Here is a 21,575-nt window from a genome sequence, read left to right on the forward strand (position 1 = left end):
TTTATGATTTTCGTTTACTAAGCTGATATTTTTTTAGTTCAGCGAACTTTACTATGATGATTAAAATTGAAAAGCCAGTATCAGGAAATCATAAAATAAGTCTGGTAAAAACTTTCATGCATATATATTATATATATATATATATATCAGTTTTAGAGACTGGCAATTTGCCAATATTTATCAATGAAAATTTTTAATATGGCTAACCTGTGGTTGCTTTTATTTTGTTTCCTTCTTGAGGACATTTCTGAGTTTCTCTAAGTGATGTAAAGTAGAATTCCCAGTATCTTGACTGACTGAGACTACGCCCATCCGGAGTTTGTTTTTAACTGTTTTCAACAGGACAACTGTTGTTGTTGAATTTCATAGATATTGCAATGCTAATGATTAACATAATGCAAATGATAATGCAAAATATTATACTTTATATTCAGGAAAGAATTTTATATACAAAAATCAACCTAACTTCCACGGAAAGGAGAGCAAAATGTAAATGACTGCCATTACACTGGTTGCTATGAAATTAAAATTCCTTGCTTTGAGAAGAAATATGATGACAACATGATTGTTTAATCTGTTTTCAGAAAATGAGTCTTTTTATTGCGAAAGAATAATTATTGCTTTTTCATCAATATAATCTACATACTACTACAGGCCAATAAATTTCTTGTACGCATTCATCCAAATTAATTTTTAAGTAATATTATTTAAGCAACGGAAAATGTTATACACACATAAATATGTTAATAACAACCTTACTTCGCATCTTCTAGAAAGAACAAGTGATACATATGGTCGAAGTTTCGAATATCGGGAATCTGGATAGGTGTTCTAAAGAACAAAAAATTCACCTCTGTTGGTAGAATTCTCCTTCCCCTCTCCCTCCAGAAAAATGGTAAAATGAAAAAGGTTAGCTCTTTATAACATGATTTCTTATTATTTTATTAAAAGAAATGCTCTTAAAAATTCTTAAATTTTAAGATATTTTTTAGATTTATTATATTTATTTGAAATCGAAATTTTACTATGTTTATTTAAATACAGTAAGAAAAATATTCAAAATCTCCAGTACGTAATCTATGATCAAATACTAAATACATTACAATATTAATGCAAAATCACAAAATATAATGAGCATGAGCTGTTACTGCATTTCATTTCAGTTAAAAGGAATTATCATCAACAAATGGAGAATATGAGTGAAAGTTACGTGCGTTCATGAGTTACCGATTAGAAAAGATTAGATTAAAATGCTGACCAATTTTTTTCCAACAGCTGGAAACTTTCCTATTCAGCATTCGTAAGAAAAGGCCAAACCCACTGGTCATCTAGCCGTTTCATCGCCGAGAACGTTTCCCGGGATGCACCATAGAAGGCGACTGATTTTTACACCCGCAAGCAAGGAAATGTCGCGTCCTAACTTTGATGGGGAACACTCCAAGGGACTGATCTGAGAATCTCCCACGAAGAAATCCATAGCCTGTCTAACTGTGATTCAATAATACAATCTAAATATAAATCTAAAGTTCGTATTCCAATAACTGGTAACTTTTCCCAATAAATGTGCCGTAGACGTTAATTTTGAACATTCCTCTCTCTACCATTAGAAAATAAAATTACCCTGCCCACAAGACCCTTTATATTCCAGCTTCTTCACATCTATAAAAGTCCAAATCGCCTTATACTGGAAAATCTATAAGTTTGCTTAGGCTAGGTTCCATTTGAAGAACAATAATTTGTGCGTATGGGAATGAATTATTTTAAGATACTTTTAAAATATTTCTAGCACGTTCTCTTAATCATTTTGAAGCGAGTTTAATAGTTTCGTAAGAGTATAACAATAGTTCTACGTAATTTCAGTTTTGCAATAGGTTTTATGCTACATATTTCTCTCACTAATGGTTGAAAACGTTGTTGTAGAAGGTGTGTGCGTGATTATGGCAAAGCCTCGGGGACTATCTGCCTAAGGGAAGGGATGCCTTCGTGGAGGACTTTCTAAGGGAAACTGGCTCGTATACACGTTACACATGGGGAAAACCACGAAAACGCCCATGCAGCCAGCCCGTTCGAGGGATTCTAACCTCGGACCGAACTACCAGTGTTCAGCGACTTTACCGCTCGGCTGCAGGATGGCCCCGTTGTTGTAGAAAGTGTGATCTTCAAGTGCCCACCCGCGGCCAAAGAAATGAATACTGAATACTGGTAATTCGACCTGGGTTCATTCCAGGCGAACAATCTGGCTGAATGGAGGATCATGGATCATCACTTTGCTGCTGGCATGAACTACTTTGAGTTTTTACCAGTAAATCAAAATGCGCCCTAAGGCCTTTCACGTTAGTCATAGAAATTAAGGTGCTACGTACCACACCCGAAGGCGAAAGAATCAGTAGTGACAAAGGTCAAGCAAGCAGCTGTGCATGCAAAATTGAATTAGTAAGCATTCGTAAAATATATTCATGTTTACAGTTACCACCGTTTTACAACATATTCTATTGAAGGATCATATTCGGTGAGTTCTTTAATTGCAAAATAAGGCGAGTTCTTTTCTTTTTCAAAAACGTTGCGAGCAGTAATTAACATTTGGTCATGGATAGGATTTATTTTTAATTCCTTATGGAGTTACGCACAAACCACGACGCTATTGATCTTAGAATTTTGTTCTGCAAAACATTTATTTTTACTCTTTCCGTTTTATTTGCAGTGGCTCAAGCTGGAACTGCGTATAATAAAATAGGGCGAATAAGGGATAAGTAGAGTGTTCTTTTTACCCGAATATTCAGTTTTGACTTTCTTCCGATTAAACAATAAATAGCCATATAAGCAGAATTGGCATGGTTTAGTACGGAATGGTTATGAACCTCTGAAGGTGAGTTTTTGGTCAATGGTAATCCCTAAATATTTGTACGAACTTGCAACAGGGACCATTTCACCATTTATTGTGATGTCGGTGTTCATTCTCATTGTAGTCCTGTAAAAACTTATTCTCCACAGGTTACACCATTTTGCAACGATACTGACATGCAGTTGGAGATTATTTATGACAATTTGAGAATTTAAGGACTTACATAAAATGACAGTATCATCTGCATACTTAGAATTTTTGAGTTGAATGGGAAAGTAAAATCGTTTATGTAGACGTTAAAAAGATTCGGTGCTAAACTTAAACACTAAGGGACTCCACCGTGGATTACTTACTTTTCTGAAAGTGCATTTCCGCATCGGACCTGAAAAGTTCCTCTTTTGAGGTAAGATATCATTAACAATGTGCAACTATTTGGGAGAAGAAAGTTGAAGAGCTTGTGTATGAGGCCGTTGTGTATGATGGTCGAACGCTTTTTGAAAATCTTGAAACCAAGCTGGCTGAATGGAAGTTCTTAAGATTTTCCCATATCTAACGTGGATATGAGCCAGTTTCCCTTAGGAAGTCCTCCACAAAGGCAGCTCTCCGTTAAAGAGATAGTCCTCGTGTAATTTGCCGTAATCATATAAACCATTATCTTCAAAACTCCGAAACATAATATTATAATCAGAAATTTTAAAAACAAAAAATAATGTTTTAAACTATAATGTCCAAAAAGCGTAAACAGTTTTAGAAATCAGTCATCCAAGCCTGTGACACAGCTAAGAAAACATAAAGACTAACTCTGAATTACAAAGAAGAATATTCCGTGTTTACCATGCGAAAAAAACATTAATTAATACTTATACAATGAAATATTGCTGAGCTTAAACATACTTAAAAGATCATATAAAGAAATGATTTTATATGTAAAAAAGATTTAAAGATCATTTCAAAAGTAGGTACAAAAATTGTCTAAAATAGTTATTCATCTGAAATAAATGGATGTGTAATACCGGCCTCAATATGCAAAAAAACTGCGATGACTGCTTGTTGCATGGACAGAAAAAGCACCAGCACTTTTTTTTTTTTTTTAATGGAAACATAGTTGTATCTATTTTTCTTTAACTGTGCATTAACACTCACGTGCCCTCTTGTACGCCAGAGTAAAAAAGTTGGGAAAATGTAAAATGTCTAAGCCAAATTTATAAAATGTCATACTGTAAAATACGGTACGAAGGCACTATATTTTGTCTCTGATTAGCCACGCCCTCTTTAAAAACTTTGATTTTAAGACAAACTTGTATAATTCTTCAAAGATAAATTTCACAGGATCTGGAAATATTTCATTACTAAATATTAATCTGTACAAGATATATGAACATATTTAGTAACCTAAAAATAATTTCTGCTTTCGAAAAAATACAGTACGATAATTAAACTTGTAACTTTCGTATAGTCATGACACTTGCAAGATATCAGAGTTTCTTTCTAAGAATTCTTCAAAGAATCCGTCTCCTTCGAATTCTTCTAGGAATTCTTTCCCTACGAATTCCTTTCTAATAATTATTAGTATGTCACTTTTCTTGTAATTTTTTTTTAATTACCGACTCTTTAAGAAAATAATATGAAAATATATTTATTAATAAGAGATTTAAGAAGGATTTAAGCAGAAACAATTCACTTTTCTATATGTTTAAAATTTTTCTCTTGTAGTAAATTACACGCATTTACAGCTGCATTGTGCCTTCCGCAAAACAGGCCCGCCAGCAGCCTGGCGGTAAAATCGCTGAACACTAGTAGTTCTGTCCGGGTTCGCATCCCAGAGAACGGGCTGGCTGTATGGGCGTTTTCAAGGTTTTCTCATGTTTAACATGTATGCGAGGCACTTCCCTTAGAACGTCCTCCACGAAGGCATCCCTTCCCTTAGGCCGATAGCCCCCCCAGGCTTTCCCGCAATTAAATAAACCAAACCAAGTCTTCCGCAAAACATTGATATCAACATTTGGATTAAATCATGTTATGGTGGCTGACAAACCAGCTACACGACTCTCCTTTCAGCCTACCTCAGCTGCTCGTTTTGCGTTTTCCGAATGTTTAGAACTGAATTTATAAATAACCTAGACCTGAAGCAAACAACTGCATCGCTATGTAGCTTTCTAAGATTATACATGTCTAGCAAACGTTGAAATAAAACCCTTGGGACATTCTTTCAACTCGTCATAAAGAATTTTCAAAATTCCTGAAAAGCTCTGAAAGAAAGCTCATGAAATCATATTTCATTTTAGAAAAGAGGAATTAATTCGATGATGCCTTAAGCGAACAAGGTGAAAATTAAGAATTTTTCTACATTGTTTTGCAATACGTTTCTTGTTAGTAGTTCTACTGTACGAAGAAAGTTTTCTTGTAACAACTATTCACCTATTGAAGCCGTAACACCACATATAGTCAGCCCAAGACCATGAAATTCCTCGTTGCAAGGAGCGCAAAATACGCCTGTAGTTTATCAACAGCTTTGAGCAACTTATAAGTGACAGTGCGACTTAGCTCAGGCACACCCCAATTTTGACGGAGAGCATTCCGGGAGACGGATCCAAGGGTCTCCCACACCTTTTTCCCTACCAGCAACCTCTCAAGAGGACTTCCGTTTCGCCGCATATTTAGAGTGCCCCCATGCCGCACAGACGCTACACATTTACAAACATCCATGCTTTCTCCGGGATTCGAACTCGGGGCTGAGGCACGGCAGTCAGCGAAGCTAGTTACTATACCGGTTGGGTGGTAAATCAAAAAAGTAATTCCATTTATACTATGCTTTGTGTGTGACATTTTAATGGAAGCACTAAGATGAGATGTGTTAGTAATCATCGCCATTAATAATCACTTGCAGGGTTTGATTTACGTGGGATCAAACGGGCCATTTTCCCCGAATTTCCAGATCTTCATATAGTATTTAAAATATGTCAGAGTTTGCATAGCTTTTCAGTCATTTTTCAATTATGACAGGCTTTATAAAATGTTAATCAGAAGAATTTTTTTAGAATTCCTAAGCTCTTTCTTCTAATTTTTACAAAAATAAATAAATAAATAAAGAGAAAAAGGACAGAGAAATCAGGAAATAACCCTTATGTACTTTTTCATTAAACAATTAATTTAAAATGTGTTAATGTTCCTTAAAAACATTAAGACTAATTTAAAATGTATAAACTTACATTTTATACAATATAATAATTTGAAAATGAAAATAAAAGATACAATAAGTTGAAATATTTTCAAATAATTTCAAATGAAAATGTATTTAATTATTAAGTTATTTCACAAAATACTTTTTCATAATTCATATCAGTGACCCCTCTTACGACGAAAAATGTTAGAGAAAAAGGCTTCTATAAGAGATTTTGCTCCAGACTTCCAGCTCAGTAAATCGGTCCATGTTCGTCTGCCTTGTTGAAAATATTTGGTCCTAAAAATTTTTTATACAGTAAAGTATTTTTTAAATCTATTAAAATTTCATGAAACCTGAGTCTATTGTCTTATGACAAAAGACTGAGTTACATGAACTTTGCATTTGAGATTTGCTTGTGATATACCACGTTTACATACTGCGCTGAATGGAACAGCTTTACTGACGTGCTTAAATCATTTTGCGTTTGCCTTTTGTTCGGCTCTGGAATATTTAGGTGTGGAAGTTTCTTTAGATCAAACAACGCTCTGAATATTTTAAATAACATCATTGACTTTATAAATTAAGACATTAAAAATGCACTTAGCTATTTGCTTATCAAATAAAAAAAAGTTTCAAAAGTAATAAAATACTATCTCAATTTATCAAGTTAAAATATGTAAGGCAAACTAAACTACATTGCAAACGAGATATTGAAGGTATTAAATCTTTTCTCAAAATTCTATAACCGCATCCAAGACAGCTAAATATTAATAACAGCTGCAAGTTTAATTATATGACTACAGAAGGAAATATTAATCATAGAAATGTAATTTAATGCAGTGCTGAGTTTTCGGGAATATTCTTTTCTGGAATTTTAATTAGTTGCTTTAAAACTAATTAATTTTCGCACAGGATCCTTATCTGTCAATTTGCTAGACGATTTAGAAAACGCAACGCAAAATTTCAGGGCTTATCAGCCGACCGTGATAGTTACGTACAATATTTAGAAATGTTTTCAAATTACAAATTCCTTGAGTCTTTCGTTAGAAACATGTGACGATATATTTTTCTTTACATTTATAAGCAGAGTAGTAACAGTATCGGGATGTAAATTTTCGCGATTAATGTATAAGGTATTTCTCCCGACTTTCGTAGTCAGCACACTCGGCGCGTATTCGAGAGGGCCGTGGTTTGAGTCCCGGCGAGGACATTGTTCATTTTTCCTCTCTCCTGCTTTCAAAAAATACCTAATGTCTCTACAGTGGCGCCCAAACAAAAAAAGGGTAGTGGATCATGATTCTTCACCACCAGGATTTCGCGATTGGTTCTCCTTATCCCCAGTCGCCCTTTAAAAGGAAGTGTATATAAGGTATTTCTCCCGCCTTCTTCATGGTCAGCGCGCTTGGTGCGTGTTCGAGAGGCCCTTGGTTTGAGTTCCGACGAGAGCTTTGCATATTTTTCATCTCTCCAGCTTTCAAAAATGCCTAATCTCTCTACAAATGTAGCGCATTTTAAGAGATTTTCTAATATTTCGTGAATATAAAATACGCAATCTAGTGAATGTATAAATTTCAGATTTTTTTCTGTTATTTTAAATTTAATTTATGATTATTAAATTATTTTTTATAATTAAATAATTTACACGATATTTTCCGTTAGAATTTACACGAATAATATGCTGAAAATTAATCTGATTACAATATTCAAATTAGAATTTCGTATTGCGCCTGTTTTAGTGAAGTCGCTATCCACTGCCTTTCATTATATTCCTTTATAATTTACCAGAAGCAAACACTGCAAAATAATCTTATTCGAATAACCGAACTCAAATTTTGTATCGCTGTTTCTTTTTGCCATATTTTTGGAACATTATGTAAAGATCATACCATGGTAACGCAAAATCTCCACCTATTGCGTTTCACAAGTGGCAAACAGATTCTCTGCCATATGATCGTTTTTCTGAACTTGTGCAATTTAAATAAAAAAATCTGTGTATGTTAAAGCTGTTTTCTATTTAAGAGAAATGCTTCTTCTCAGTTGAGGAAGTGGTTAGCGACTCTGACTGTCGTAATGAAGGTTCTGGGTTCGAATCCCGGAGAAGGCATGGATGTAAAATGTCTGTCCCTTCATAGAAAGCAACGGTGGCCCACCTATTATGTGCCTCGATAATAAAGTGACCACCGCTTCCGGCCTTAGTAGTGACCAAAACCTATAATGGCTAGAGCCCGCCTGTGGGGAGGGGAATTTTTATCTGATAAATGTTTCAAGATCACAAGTTAAAGCATGAACGAAAAGTAGTAGTAGTCAGAATGATTTTGAATGCAAACGCGCATGCATTTTGCCATACAAATGCTGTATGTCGTTTTATGGAATGGGCTTCCATGCCTGTTGTACTTGGTCAATCAACTCAATTACCTCGTGAATGTCACCAGATTTGTCGTCCAGTCATGTCCCTTATGCGTTCGATGGAAGAAAGATCGGGTAATCTCTCAAGCCAAGGTAGCATGCTGACACACTGTATAGCACGATGGATGATAGCAGTGGCATGGAGATGAGAGTTATCCTATTATAAATGCTTCTTAGAACATTGCTCAAGAATAGCAGCACAGTGCTAGATTGACTTACAGATTTGCTTTTAATGTGCGTGGGATAACGATGAGAGTGTTTCTGTTGTCATAGGAAATTACTTCTAAGGTCACAACCCTTCGTGCAGATTTAGTTTATCTACGCCACGGACAGCATCCATGGACAGTCCAAGCGCTCGCCTGACTTCCTTCTAACCGGTATATGGCCGCCACTGCCACCAAAACAGAAACAGCTCTCATCTAAGAACACAACAAATCTTCACTCCGCCTTCCACCGAGATCTAGTTACATCCGTACACAGAAAACCAACTAGTAAATTCTCCAATAGACCATTTCCCAATCCGAATCTATAGAGACGGGTCAAAAACTAAAATGGGTGTCGGAAGTGCATACTGTGCCTACAGAATTAATTCACTCTTTAAAACATGGCAGACAAACCTTAACAGGACAAATTCGGTATTCTAAGCTGAAATGTTAGCCATTAGAGAAGCTGTGAAATTTTCCAGGAAACAACAAGAAAAAAGCGTTATAATTTCCAACAGTGCTTCACACTTACAGGCAATAAACGTACTGACCATTCGTAAGGGAGATCCAACGCTTACTATCCTACTTCTCAGAGAAACCTCTCCCAAGCTTCACTAGACACGCGCCCATGTGGACACAGTGGGCAATGAAGCAGCCGACCAACTGGCACGAGAATAGTGGAAATGGACAACTTGCCTCAGCCATCTGCGAAAATCTAAAAGCAATCTAAAAAAAATCATTCAGCACAGTCAAAATCTTGACAGAGTCTCTTTAATAACCACAGATCACAAATACCTATTTTCCGAAGCAATTTTATAAATTCAGCTACAAATTTATTTGATTTTTAATTAAATTTTAATATTCTATAAAGATTTTTGGCTAGGCTTAGCGATAATAGAATGCTTCACCAATTGAGTACAAATGCTGATAGTCATATAACAGGCGGTACAGCAACTCAGCTGGTGGTAAAGTAAGTAGGTAAGTTTTACACCACCCAGGTTGTAGATGCCGGGGTTAAGGCTGCTACAGGACATCTGGCGCTCGAAGTTGTCCCTCAATTTAACAATTTATTATAGTTCGCTTTGTCATTGTCATTCTGTTGGCAAAAAAAGCATGAATGTCTACTGCAGATACAGTGCGGTGCTCTAAACACATGCAGAAAACACGACAGTCTTCGAGTAATGGCACGTGTGCAGCCAGACCTCGGCCTTCTTGAGATATTACCTTTCCCTGGCCACTGCTGTCAATACGCATGCACAATGGATACACCAAGTCTTTCTGAAATATCGCGAAAGGAAAATCCATCTTCACATAGCTCTACACTGCCTCATTGAAACTCAATAAGCTGCTAATACTTCTATATTAGTCTCTTAAAGGCATTGACTCTAATCTCGCTCACAAAGCCCAGTCTGGCAGATAAATGAAGTACACGACGTTTACATTGCGTATTTAAAACAAACGTAATTTGCATGTTCAGAATGGTTTTACTAGCGCCACACTTATTCATCCAACACAAAATTTGAATAGATGTAATCTTTTTGAATGTGCAAAGATAATTTCCAAATTTAATTATCTAGCACAACTACTTCTTGGTGTTGGGATTTCATTTTCTACTCTGTATTATTGCTTCATGTCTATCATTAAACTTGCCAAACAATTAACCGCCATGAACAAAAGAATGTTTTTGAAAATACTGGACCAAAAAAGTGTTAAATGGGAACACAGTTAAAAGCTGTTAAAAGCGTATGTTTAAGTTTAAAAAATTGAAAATGTTTTTATTACTTAATGGGCTTTTAATAAATTAAGATTTACTTTGCTTCTGATAATTAAAAGAATCGCTTCCTGATGGTAATAATTTAAAGAATCAAATTACTCTCGTGTCCTGTTAATGAAAAAAATTTTAATATGTGTTTTTATAATAAACTGTTGCAGTTTAAAGAGTAGTTTCTTTAAACTTAACAAAATTATTACGTTATAAAAATTACTATTTTAGCTACTTATTGAAGTTTTTAAAGGTCACTAATTTAGGCGATTTCAAGAAAAGTGCATTCCCTTATTTGGTCAGGAGATAAAATATGCATATATACACAAAATATACATAATATACACAAGAAGACTTTTTTTGAAATATTTTTATGATAGTGTAATAAATCAATTACTTTTAAAATGATCATTTCAAAATATATATATATATATATATATATATAAAGACTGCAATAAAGCTATAGTTGAAATTGGGAGAGTAAGTAAAAATTTAAAACTTCGCTTAAGGGCTAAATATTAAAAATGCACAAAATTATACGATTAATTATTTAACGAAAGGCTCAGAATTTTGTGAAATAATTAACAGTTCTTTGATTTGTTTTCAGCTACACTTATCGCAATCAAATGAAATAGCTGTCAATTCATTAATATGGAATAAAAAATATCGACTTAATATGAGTACATCTTTACATATCCCTCTTAGCAGATCCAAAGAAATATCATTGATGATGAAATAAAAAGCAGCAGACAAAAACATAAATCTCTACTGTCATAGTGAAAAATCTGTATGTATGTATACAGGTATATAAGCTCCTAGCATTGTAGATAAACGATGGCAGGTACAGCTGCCAGATTTTGATTACACCTAATCCTGCACACGAACGTACGTATCTCGAAGCCCCAATTTCGAATTTTGAATTCGTTCTTTAGTTAATTCATATTTTGTAGGAATTTAATGCATTTTTGTTAACAAACTAAACTATTTAAAAGGAACAGTAACAACACTTCCAAAAAAAAAACAATTTATTTTTAACATCAGACTGCTGCCCTTCAGCAAAATGTAGCATATTTCTTTTATTTAATATAGCCTTTCAGTTTTAATCGACAGATTCGGCTAATTCTTTTGACTTCCTCGCACTGTGAAATCTGAAAAATTTTCGCTCGGAAGGAAAATTATTTCTCTTGCCCGTAAAATTTTAGAAATTGTTATTTTCTTTGTGCTTTGAATTGGGTTTCTTCAAAAAATTATTCTCTGCATTTCTTTCTCCTTTAATTTCGTACATTTATCGAGATTTTGAGAATTTATTACTCAACGGTGATAATTTATTACTCAAAGTTTAACGAGGCTTAAGACTCGAACTGATTTTCGGGTGTTCTGAATTTTTCTAAATGTTGCATATTGAGCGATACAGATAAAGGAAGTGACGTCAAGCAATTCAGATATTGCGACAACACAGAAGCCGTCTTACACTCAAGAAACTGCAATACCACCTGAAGCAGCAAACTCAGGAGGAAATACTTATTTTACTGTTAGAAGAAATGATCAGTCATTGCCAAAAACAGATGCCTAAAGAATTGAATTCATGTACTAATAGCTGTTTTTTATTGTTTTAAATTTTGAAAATGCACATAGTGTGTCTGGCATAGTATAATCTCTTGGTTTTATGTCCAAAACTGAAATAACTAATCAACCAACACCCTACAAAATAGCAATCCAGAAGTTAATACTAGAAACTCATGCTCCAGCGAAGCGTCAAACTACAACCAGTCAATTTAAAATACTTAAAGCTCCTATAAATATGTAATGAAACGAAAAGTAGCTACGCAAACGTCAAGTACTCTTATTTTAAATCAGTTTCAAAATCTATAAGATGAACAAGCTGAAATTCAGACGGAAGAAATTGAAATCACCTGTCAACCAAGTACTTCATTTATGACACAAGTTCCTCAGAAGTGTAATATTCCACCTATAATTGCAAATAATGTTAAAAATCCAAATGAATTCTTACAATGAATTCATGTAGATCAAGAATTATTGGTAAACTCAATGCTCAAAAACGAATAAATAATCCAACTCTCTCCGATGTTTACAGATAAATCAGCAGCCTTGTAGATTACCATTGGCTCATACGTATGAATTGCCAAAAAATAAGATGCTTAAAGTGATCATTAAAGATCTGCAAGTCACAGCAAATCCCAAAGAAATTGTTCACGATCGCAGTGCTGCTGGATTCGAATTAAAATAAACACCTTTTAATATATTTCCCACCCACGGAGAGGAACAAAGAAATCTTTAATTTCACTAAGCTTGGCTACCCGAATATAAAATATGAATCACTAAGGAAAAGATCTGGACCAGCCCAATATTAAAGCTTCATGAATTTCATCATATATTAAATAATTCTATTTACAGAAGTCATCTACAATTCATCTAAATCGCGAATTATAAAAGACTGGTAAATTACGAGTAGTATAAGCATATAATAAATTAAAAAAGGTAATGGCTCATATTTGACAATGCAATTAAATAAATAAATTTTGTTAGTTATGTGCCCAAAGCTTTATTTATTGTAGCATAATATGTATTAAAGTGCAGTTTATTTTATTATCGTTTTGTATTACTTAAATGACAAAAATGTGATTAACCAGCTACATTTTACTTAGCCCAGAAGTATCAACAAACAAACCAGAAATTTTTAAGAAAAATAGGTTTAATACCATAAACATGTAGAGTAGCATAATAAAGCAAATATTTTTAGCCCAAACGGGAAATTTGCCCAAAAGGGCTATTAATTTCGTTTTGGCATCTTGCGTCAATTCACTATAAACGGCGAATCACTTTTTAAATTGCTGCCACCAAATATTAGAGCCCTGTATTGTATTTAAAGATATTAAATAATGAAGAATCTGCATAATTTGTAAATGTTTCTCGCATTATGATAAAACAACGGTACCTAGAGCCATCCAGTATTGAATAGGGTACGTCTCCAGTCGAATATGGGCCTCTGGGAACCCAAATTTGGAATTTGTTTTATTATCTATTTCGGATTTTGTAAAGTATTTATGAGTTTTTATTAAGAAACGCAACGATTTCAAAGCGAGCAATGGCAACACTGTGCGGGTGGGGAAAAAAAAAACATTTTTCTCTCCAGCACGCGAGACTGTGTATCGGAAATTCTTAAGATATGCTCTTTTAAACAGTTTGTGATATTGTTGTTGAATTAAATTTTATAATTTAAATGCGAGCAACATGATATTTAATAAGTAAAGGTAATACACAAAACGTTATAGAAACGTCCCTTTGGACGTAATATAAAATCTGAAAGCATTCAGATTTTTTTTTAAATTTGTTTTGCAACTCTCATTTTAGGAACCACTTGTTTAAGTAATTGTCTCACACTTTTAATATAACGGATTACTAAAATATTATTAAAAAATAAGAAGTACTGCGAATCAGTTTCGAATTCACTAAAGTTCATAAAAAAGTATCGTTCTTTATGACAATAAAAATTACTATCCCATTTGTTTCATGCGGAAAAATTTATGTTCTTTTACTGTTTTCTTTACAACTATTTATCTTGCAAAACTGAAGCTGTATGCATTGCCCAAAAAAGTGAAATAAAACGTCGCTATATTTCATTTTTCAATATTGTAACATTCTGTGGAATTTTTTTAATTTGTTACATGTTTGAAAGGTTGGAAAGTTAAGAAACCTTTTAATCTCATTGAAAGCAAGCTGGATAGTTTAAACAATGTTTTTATTATTTAATAGATTATTTAATAGCATTTTCGTTTGTGGAAACATTTCGTGAAATTGGATTACATCAAACTTAATATCAGTAACTTCAAATAATTTTTGCAGCGGTCTGCGTCGCAAAAAGTATTTTAACAATTCAATGCAAAATTTGGCATTTCAGATAAATTTATGAAAAATTAACGATGTACGAGTTTCTTATGCTTTCATTAGAAAAATGTGCTACCAACGTATTTTTCAGAAAATGGAGTTTTAAGCATGGATTTGTTAGAAACAATTTTAATGTTAAAAAGTCTATAATTTAGCTCATTGCGTTAAATTACCAGAGTACTTAATCTTTTATACAGACTGCCAGATACAGAAAGTATAACAGAATGGCATAATAAGATCCTTAGTTTATGTTTTGAATTTAAGATCAACAAAGTGATTTAAAATTACATGCGTAATTATTTTACATTTAAAAAAAATCTGAAAGGTTTCAGAATTTAAATTACGTCCAGAGACGTTTTTAACATTTTGTGTGTTACCTTTATTTATTAAATATCTTATTCTGTGTACTCAAACTATAAAATTCAGTTCAACAGCAATATCCCAAATGAATTTTAAAATGAGCATATCTTTAGAATTTTCGATACAGAATCTAGCGCGTTGGAGATAAAAATGTGTTTTTCTTTTGTACAGTGTTGCCATTGATCGCTTTGAAATAGTTTAGTTGTTTAATAAAAAATTTGTTGAAGTATTACAAAATCTGAAATCGATAATAAAACAAATTTCAAACTCAAATTAAGACTTCCACATGCCTACATTGAATGGAAAATTACGTTATTCCAATTTTGATGACTCTATGTACCGTTGTTTTATCACAATGCGAGAAACATACATACATTTATGCAGATTCTTCATTATTTAATTTATTTAAATATAAGACAGGGCGATAATATATGGTGGCAACGATTTGAAAAGTGATACAGCCTTTTAAAGTTTTCAACGCAAAATACCAAAACGAAATTAATAGTCCTTCAGGGCAAATTGTCCCTTTGGATTAACAATACTTATGGTTAATTTGATTTATATCATAAGGTATTTTCTCACCCCTTTACCACATGCCTTCGTGGTATAACTGGTAGCATGCTCTCGACGCATTTGCGAGAGGTCCGAGGTTTGAATTTAGGCGAGGGCACTGTGGATTTCATTAGTTTCTTGACATGAAAAATGTTAATGAATCTACAATACATTTAACTTATGTATACTAATTTTTAATATCTTTAATTGTAAACTGTTTTAAACATCTGGACCCTTAATGTAATGTAATGTAAACGTTACTAACACTACAAATTGCATGTTTGAGTTTGAATAATTATTTGCATGCTACCTAACCATGAGTTTGTGATGCTATACATTTTAAATTTCATACATTTTCATCGCCTTTAAAAATTCTAAATATTTTTAAAATACATATTTTATATTTTTTCCCGGTGTGTATTGTTTTGAAGATTCTAATACCGTCCAATACGATTTTAATATTTACGCAAACGAAAAACATTTATTTTGCAATCAGTTTTAGTAGCAATGAATTTTTTCATTTATTTCATTTCACTTTCAATGATTTAGCGTAATTATGCAGATTTTACGCCGGCATCATATCACATTCAGCAGTAAGCTTAATAGCAGATATGTCTATTATTAGAAATAATTTCCAAAATTCCATGCAGCCTGGTAAATTATATCATATTCTGAAAAATAATGCCAATCTATTCGACATAAGATCTATTTGACAATCTATTTGACATAAGGACTATTTCTGCAAATTGTTTGAATATATTGTTTAGTGTATTCAGTTTGAGAAAATGCTGAGCGGTTTAAAAACTATATGCCTAGTGAGTTTTATCCTTATTTCATTTTAATAACAGCTCTAATTGATATAAATTATACCAACGTTTGATTTTTATAAATATTTATGCCATTAATACATTAATAAAGTTTCTAATAACATCGTAGCTGCATAAAAATCTTTCATGTGGGGCCTAACATCCTTTGTTTTAAAGTGTAAATAATTGCTTTAGCAATGCTTTTTTAATTTACGAAGTAAAGAAAGTATTGTAATCATGAAAAATTTCGGGTATCATATTTCAACGAAAATATTCGTTTTGATAGCTTTCGAATCCATTTGAACGATGTTTTTGCGTGATATCTGTGCGTAACTAAAAAATATCTTTTTTCTGAAACGGATTGCAAAATGGGTTTAAAATAGATTCAGAGAAGATTTTCCCCTGACGTCTTTGTACGTACGTACTTAGGTGTGTATATACATCTCGTAACTAGTAGCCTCAGAACTCAAAACCTAGTATCCTCAGAAGGTTGAAACTTTGTATCTGGGACTGTTGTAACCTGTAATTTTGCACCTCTATTTTTCATTGCAATCGGCCGCACCAAAAGTATATAACTATATGTATATATACACTCACTCTGCTACCCAGCTCGGTGAGCTGTTTTTTATTTTTATATGTTGGTAAATTGTGCATTTTTGCTTTCAAACTGATTGAATTATGTTGTTCTTATTGATTGAATTATGTCTCCCTTCTGGGAGTAATGTAAAATCTGAAAGCTTTTAGATTTTATTTTATTTTTTTAAATTTTAATTATAATTTTTAACAGTTCTAAATACAGTTCCTAAATACTTCCCTTGAATTTGGTAGTTTTCTTTCTAGCCCTAAAAAGAATAGATCCTCCCCAGTGGCCGAGAGACGTTAAGATTGCTGAATACTGGGAATTCGACCCGAATTCTATCCCAGGCAAGCGAATTTCTTTATGATTGGTTTTTCTGATTCTATCCCCGTGTAGCTTAAATACGAGCCATTTTTCCTTAGGAATTCCTTCACAAAGGCATCGCTTCCCTGAGATAGGCAGGTCTCGTGTGCTTTGCCATTTTCAAATAACCTTAATTCTTCTTGTACACACTTTTACTAAATGATTTGCTGCCATATGCTACTTACATAGTATTGCAGAAATTTAACACAACAGCAAAAGAATAAAATATGATTGTTTTATCAAATAACTTTTCTTAGCTTAATTTTAAGACCAATCGGATTAATGCTATTAGAACCTCTTTCGCTTATAAGATAATTTCTCCCTCCTTTCTGCATAACTTCGTGATGTAACGGCAGCACACTCGGCGCGTATTCGAGATGTCCAGGTTCGAGTCCCGGCGAGGGCATTGCTCAATTTTCATGTCTCTTGCTTCAAAATAACCTAATGAATCCACAAATAAAACATCATTACTAATCAGAATTTGAACATTCTTTCATTGCATTTTAAACCTTTTCTCACTAATTATGTACTTAAGTGGGTACTTCATCCAAAATTTTCGAAATGTATATTTTGTAATTAGTATATCTAGAACTAAAAAGTATATTATTCTGTTTAACAATATTAATTGCGTCGTGATCTTCTACAAGAAAAGTGATGAGAAACAACAACTTCTACGAGAAAGTATGATTTTGTGATGAAGATTTTTCCACGACTACGAGGGTTGAACTACTTTCGTAAAAACATTTTAAAAAATTATTATTGTTAATGTTATTATTAGTTATAATAGTTGTAGTATATAAGACAAGCATTCGAGTCTTGTTTTAGCATAAAAAGTAATGGTAAGAAACATAAAAAAAATGTAATTATGTTAACATTAAAAAGTATTCTTTTAATCTTAAAAGTATGGTACTACGATCTTACTGGATGTAAAACATGTCTACGTAGAATTTAAAAATTAGGCAAAATAGGAGTTTTAAATTGGCATAGATTTTGAAAAACAAACTCTCCCAAATTCGCGAACGATCAGGTATACCTCTTTCTTTTCCAAAAGCCAAACATTTTGTTAAATATTTTGCTTCCAAAAAAAGAAAGACTGTCTGGTAGTCTTTTTGCCTAATTTTACATGCAATATAATGTATTTTAACAGAAAAGTATAAAAGGATAAATCCCGATTATTGATGCATGGAAATTATAAAAATTATTACGAAAAAAAATTATTGAAAAAGTGAAACTATATTGTTCGCTAGTTTTTAGTGCTTTACATAATTTACCTAAAAGTGCAGTTTGAACATCTTATCTGCTAAAATTTTATCACAAACCGTTAAGGGATTCAAAAAATTAAAGAAAAATCCATGCTACAACAGCTTCTAATCTCGGACAGACGTTCATTGCGTTTAATTTGCTAGACCCTAATTCAAAAGTAGAAAAATTAGAAAAGCAAAAATACTTTCATCTTCAAGTTATCCTACTCTACAAACTTTCATCTTCTCGTATGAGTTACTAGACAATGTTATATTAATTAGAATATTAAAAGCTGTACAAACTCTACCTTCTTCTTTGGGTTCCATACTTTCTCTTTGTAAACAAATAAAAATGAGTCGGTTTTGATCCTTTCGCCCGGTAACGAAGCGACAGCAGGTTGAGTTCCGTAAGAGAACTCTTGTTAGGAATCGAAGTGAAAAGAGAGCATTCTACTGTAGACAGGATGTATTGATGCGTGTTTTCAACCATCTGCGACAAGTACGATAAGGTAGCGGTTAACTTCCTTGATTTCCGGCTATCAGAAAAATTTATGTCATGTTATTTGTTATCGCAAACTCAGCTAATTTTTATATTCTAGGCAAGAAGTAGTCTTCACTCGTTATTTAATAAAAAAGGGTCTTTTAAGAATCTTATCCATGGGCTTCGCTAAAGTTTTTAAAAATCGAGATAAAAACAAGAAAGCTATATTCACTTTACATTTTATGCGTATATTTTTTCTCCTAGCTTCATAAGGTTCTGAAATTTGTTTAAATATTCACGTATTTTCCCCCTTCTCAAGGCATTCAGAAAGCGAGCTGCCCTAAATTTTAATATGGATTCATCCATGTAGTTGTTGTTTTCATCTTACTAAATGGTGGATTCTGGATGCATGGGTTATGACTGACTGAGCAGTTACATAAAAAATCATAAAAAAGGGCTATTTAATGCTCTTGATGGTTCTGAAAAAAGTGGCGCGAAAGGAAGACCGACTGAATGCTGATGAAGAAGATGACAGCGGTGACGATGGCGACGGCTTGCAAGCTGCAGCAGAATGGACATAGTCAGCAGTTTAAACAGCAATGGGGGATGATTTGAGACACATGGGAATGTCAGTGAACAAATAAGCCGGCGAGATTCAAGATAGAGGACGAGATTCAAGATAGCAGATATGAAGATAATTAAATCTTTCATTATTATTATTATTATTATTGCTATGTATTCATATTAGATTGTAGGTTTCTTTTAAATAAATAATATTACTGTATTTACCGGTAGTATATCCATGAACACATTTCGTATATTATTCTCTTACTGTAAACGTGCTTCGGAAATTAAATTATTTGCATAATATTCCCTAACCCTGATATCAACATTTATGGTCCAGATGAACATACGCATCTTCATCAAATCTCAAATACTTCGGATGTACTAGACATCTTAATTACCTTCAATGTTCCTCAAATACCTTTTCTCCAAGTGGATAATGAACTTTCTTCAGATCACCTACCAGTACGCTTCACTTTATATGGCTTAAAGCATTGTCTTCCGCCTATAAAGTGTCGCATTAATTGGGAAAACTATGCTTATCACCTTGAAGAAAACATATCTGCTACCACTAAAATGACTAATAACAGCGAAATTCATGATGCCACAGTCTATCTTAGCAGTAAAATCAACGAAGCCATCAACCACGCCAAATTTATTCCAAAACAGACTAATTATACGCTCCCACACAATATTAGACAGAAAATTACAGAGAAAAATAGACTACGAAAAATTTACCAACGTTCCCACTCCACCCAAGACAAAAGAAGATTTAATGCTGCCAATGGAAACCTCAGAAAACTTATCCAAGAGTACAGAAACAATTGCTGGAATAACTTCATTGAAAGTCTTTCGCACACCGACCACTTTGTGTGGAAAGTTGCTAAAGCTATTCGAAGCACTCCCTCCAATATTGGACCCATTCTAGATGATAATAATACCAAAATTTACGATCATAAGAAAATTGTCAACCTCTTCGATGATAATTATGAACAACAGTTTAATATAAATAATTTCCCACACCCGAATGATATCAATATTATCAATCACGTGACCGATTTCCTCTGCAAAGATCCTGAAAATCAAAACAACCCGACTTCTCCCAAAGAAATACAGAAAATTATAAAGAAACTTAATCCAAAGAAAGCATCTGGATATGACAATATCACTAATAAGGCCCTGCAATACCTCCCAAGGAAAGGCATCTTTCTTATTACAAATAATTTTAACGCATGTTTAAGCCTTAATACATTCCCAAAAAATTGAAAACACGCCATTCTAACTGTCATTAAAAAGCCTGGCAAAGCTGGAAATCTCACAAGTAACTTTAGACCGATCAGTCTTCTGCCTGCGATTGCCAAACTATCCGAAAGGCTTATCGAGTCTCGACTCACCACTTTTATTAATGAAAGTAACATCATCAAAGACCATCCATTCGGATTTCGCCAGGGATTCTCAACGACTCAGCAGATCGCCCGAATCGTAGAATTCATAGGTGAAAATTTTAATAAAAAGGAAGTAGTTGCTGCTATTTTTATGGATGTAGAGAAAGCCTTCGATAAAGTTTGGCATCACGGTCTTATCATCAAGCTGATGAACTATAATTTCACACCTGCCATCATCCATCTAATCGCTGTTTTTTAAAGAACAGAACTTTTCAAGTTAAGATTCAAGATAACTATTCTACCACAAGAGAAATTCACGCGGGTTTACCACAGGGGTCGGTAATTTCCCCGCTTCTCTATAATTTATATATTAATGATCTTCCTAATATTGAAAATATTCTCACTGCATGCTATGCCGATGACACGGCACTTGTATGTCAATCACTTAATCCATATCATGCAAGAAATAAACTACAGAATTCCATTAATTACATTTCACCCTGGTTTAAAGGATGGAAAATTAAAATTAACCCCGAAAAATCAAAAGTGATTTAATTTAAAAAAAGAAATATCCCTCAAGACTCAGAAGAAATTACAATGGACGGACAAATCATGTCACGTGACCACCAAGTAAAATATCTAGGTGTTTATATCGATCAGAAGTTAACTTTCAAATTTCATGTTAATTATATCAGAGACAAAGCACAACGTGCCTTAATGAGCATATACCCTCTGATGTGCAAATATTCGAAGTTAAATGTCAACGCTAAAAGAACACTCTATCTACAGGCAATCCGACCCATAATTTTATATGCCGCTCCGGCGTGGGCAGCTACTGCACGTTCAAACCGAGCAAGGTTTCAAAGTTTTCAGAGTAAAACTCTCAGATTCTTATTGAACTCTCCGTAGTTCGTTAGGAACACTGTCATCCATAATTCTTTAAAGATTTTACTATTAGATGCCG

General features: G+C 33.4%; 1 protein-coding gene across 4 annotated transcripts in view; it reads right to left on the reverse strand.

Annotated features, from left to right (window-relative positions):
- LOC118193417 (uncharacterized) overlaps positions 1–21,575 on the reverse strand; it is a 255,341-nt gene that overhangs the window by 172,331 nt on the left and 61,435 nt on the right. Inside the window, exon 1 of one of the 4 annotated variants that reach the window (XM_085823416.1) lies at positions 18,490–18,645. The exons of 2 other annotated variants lie outside the window; for them this stretch is intronic. In XM_085823416.1, the coding sequence (XP_085679542.1) occupies positions 18,490–18,508 (19 nt within the window). In that variant the 5' untranslated portion in view covers positions 18,509–18,645. Of the gene's footprint in view, positions 1–18,489; positions 18,646–21,575 lie in introns of those variants that run through there. One more of the 4 variants, XM_035364500.2, reaches the window with a different exon arrangement.

The sequence above is a fragment of the Stegodyphus dumicola genome, chromosome 9 (genome assembly GCF_044657685.1).
Source record: "Stegodyphus dumicola isolate Sdum_Otavi_A_Nest chromosome 9, ASM4465768v1".
NCBI classification, from domain to species: domain Eukaryota; kingdom Metazoa; phylum Arthropoda; class Arachnida; order Araneae; family Eresidae; genus Stegodyphus; species Stegodyphus dumicola.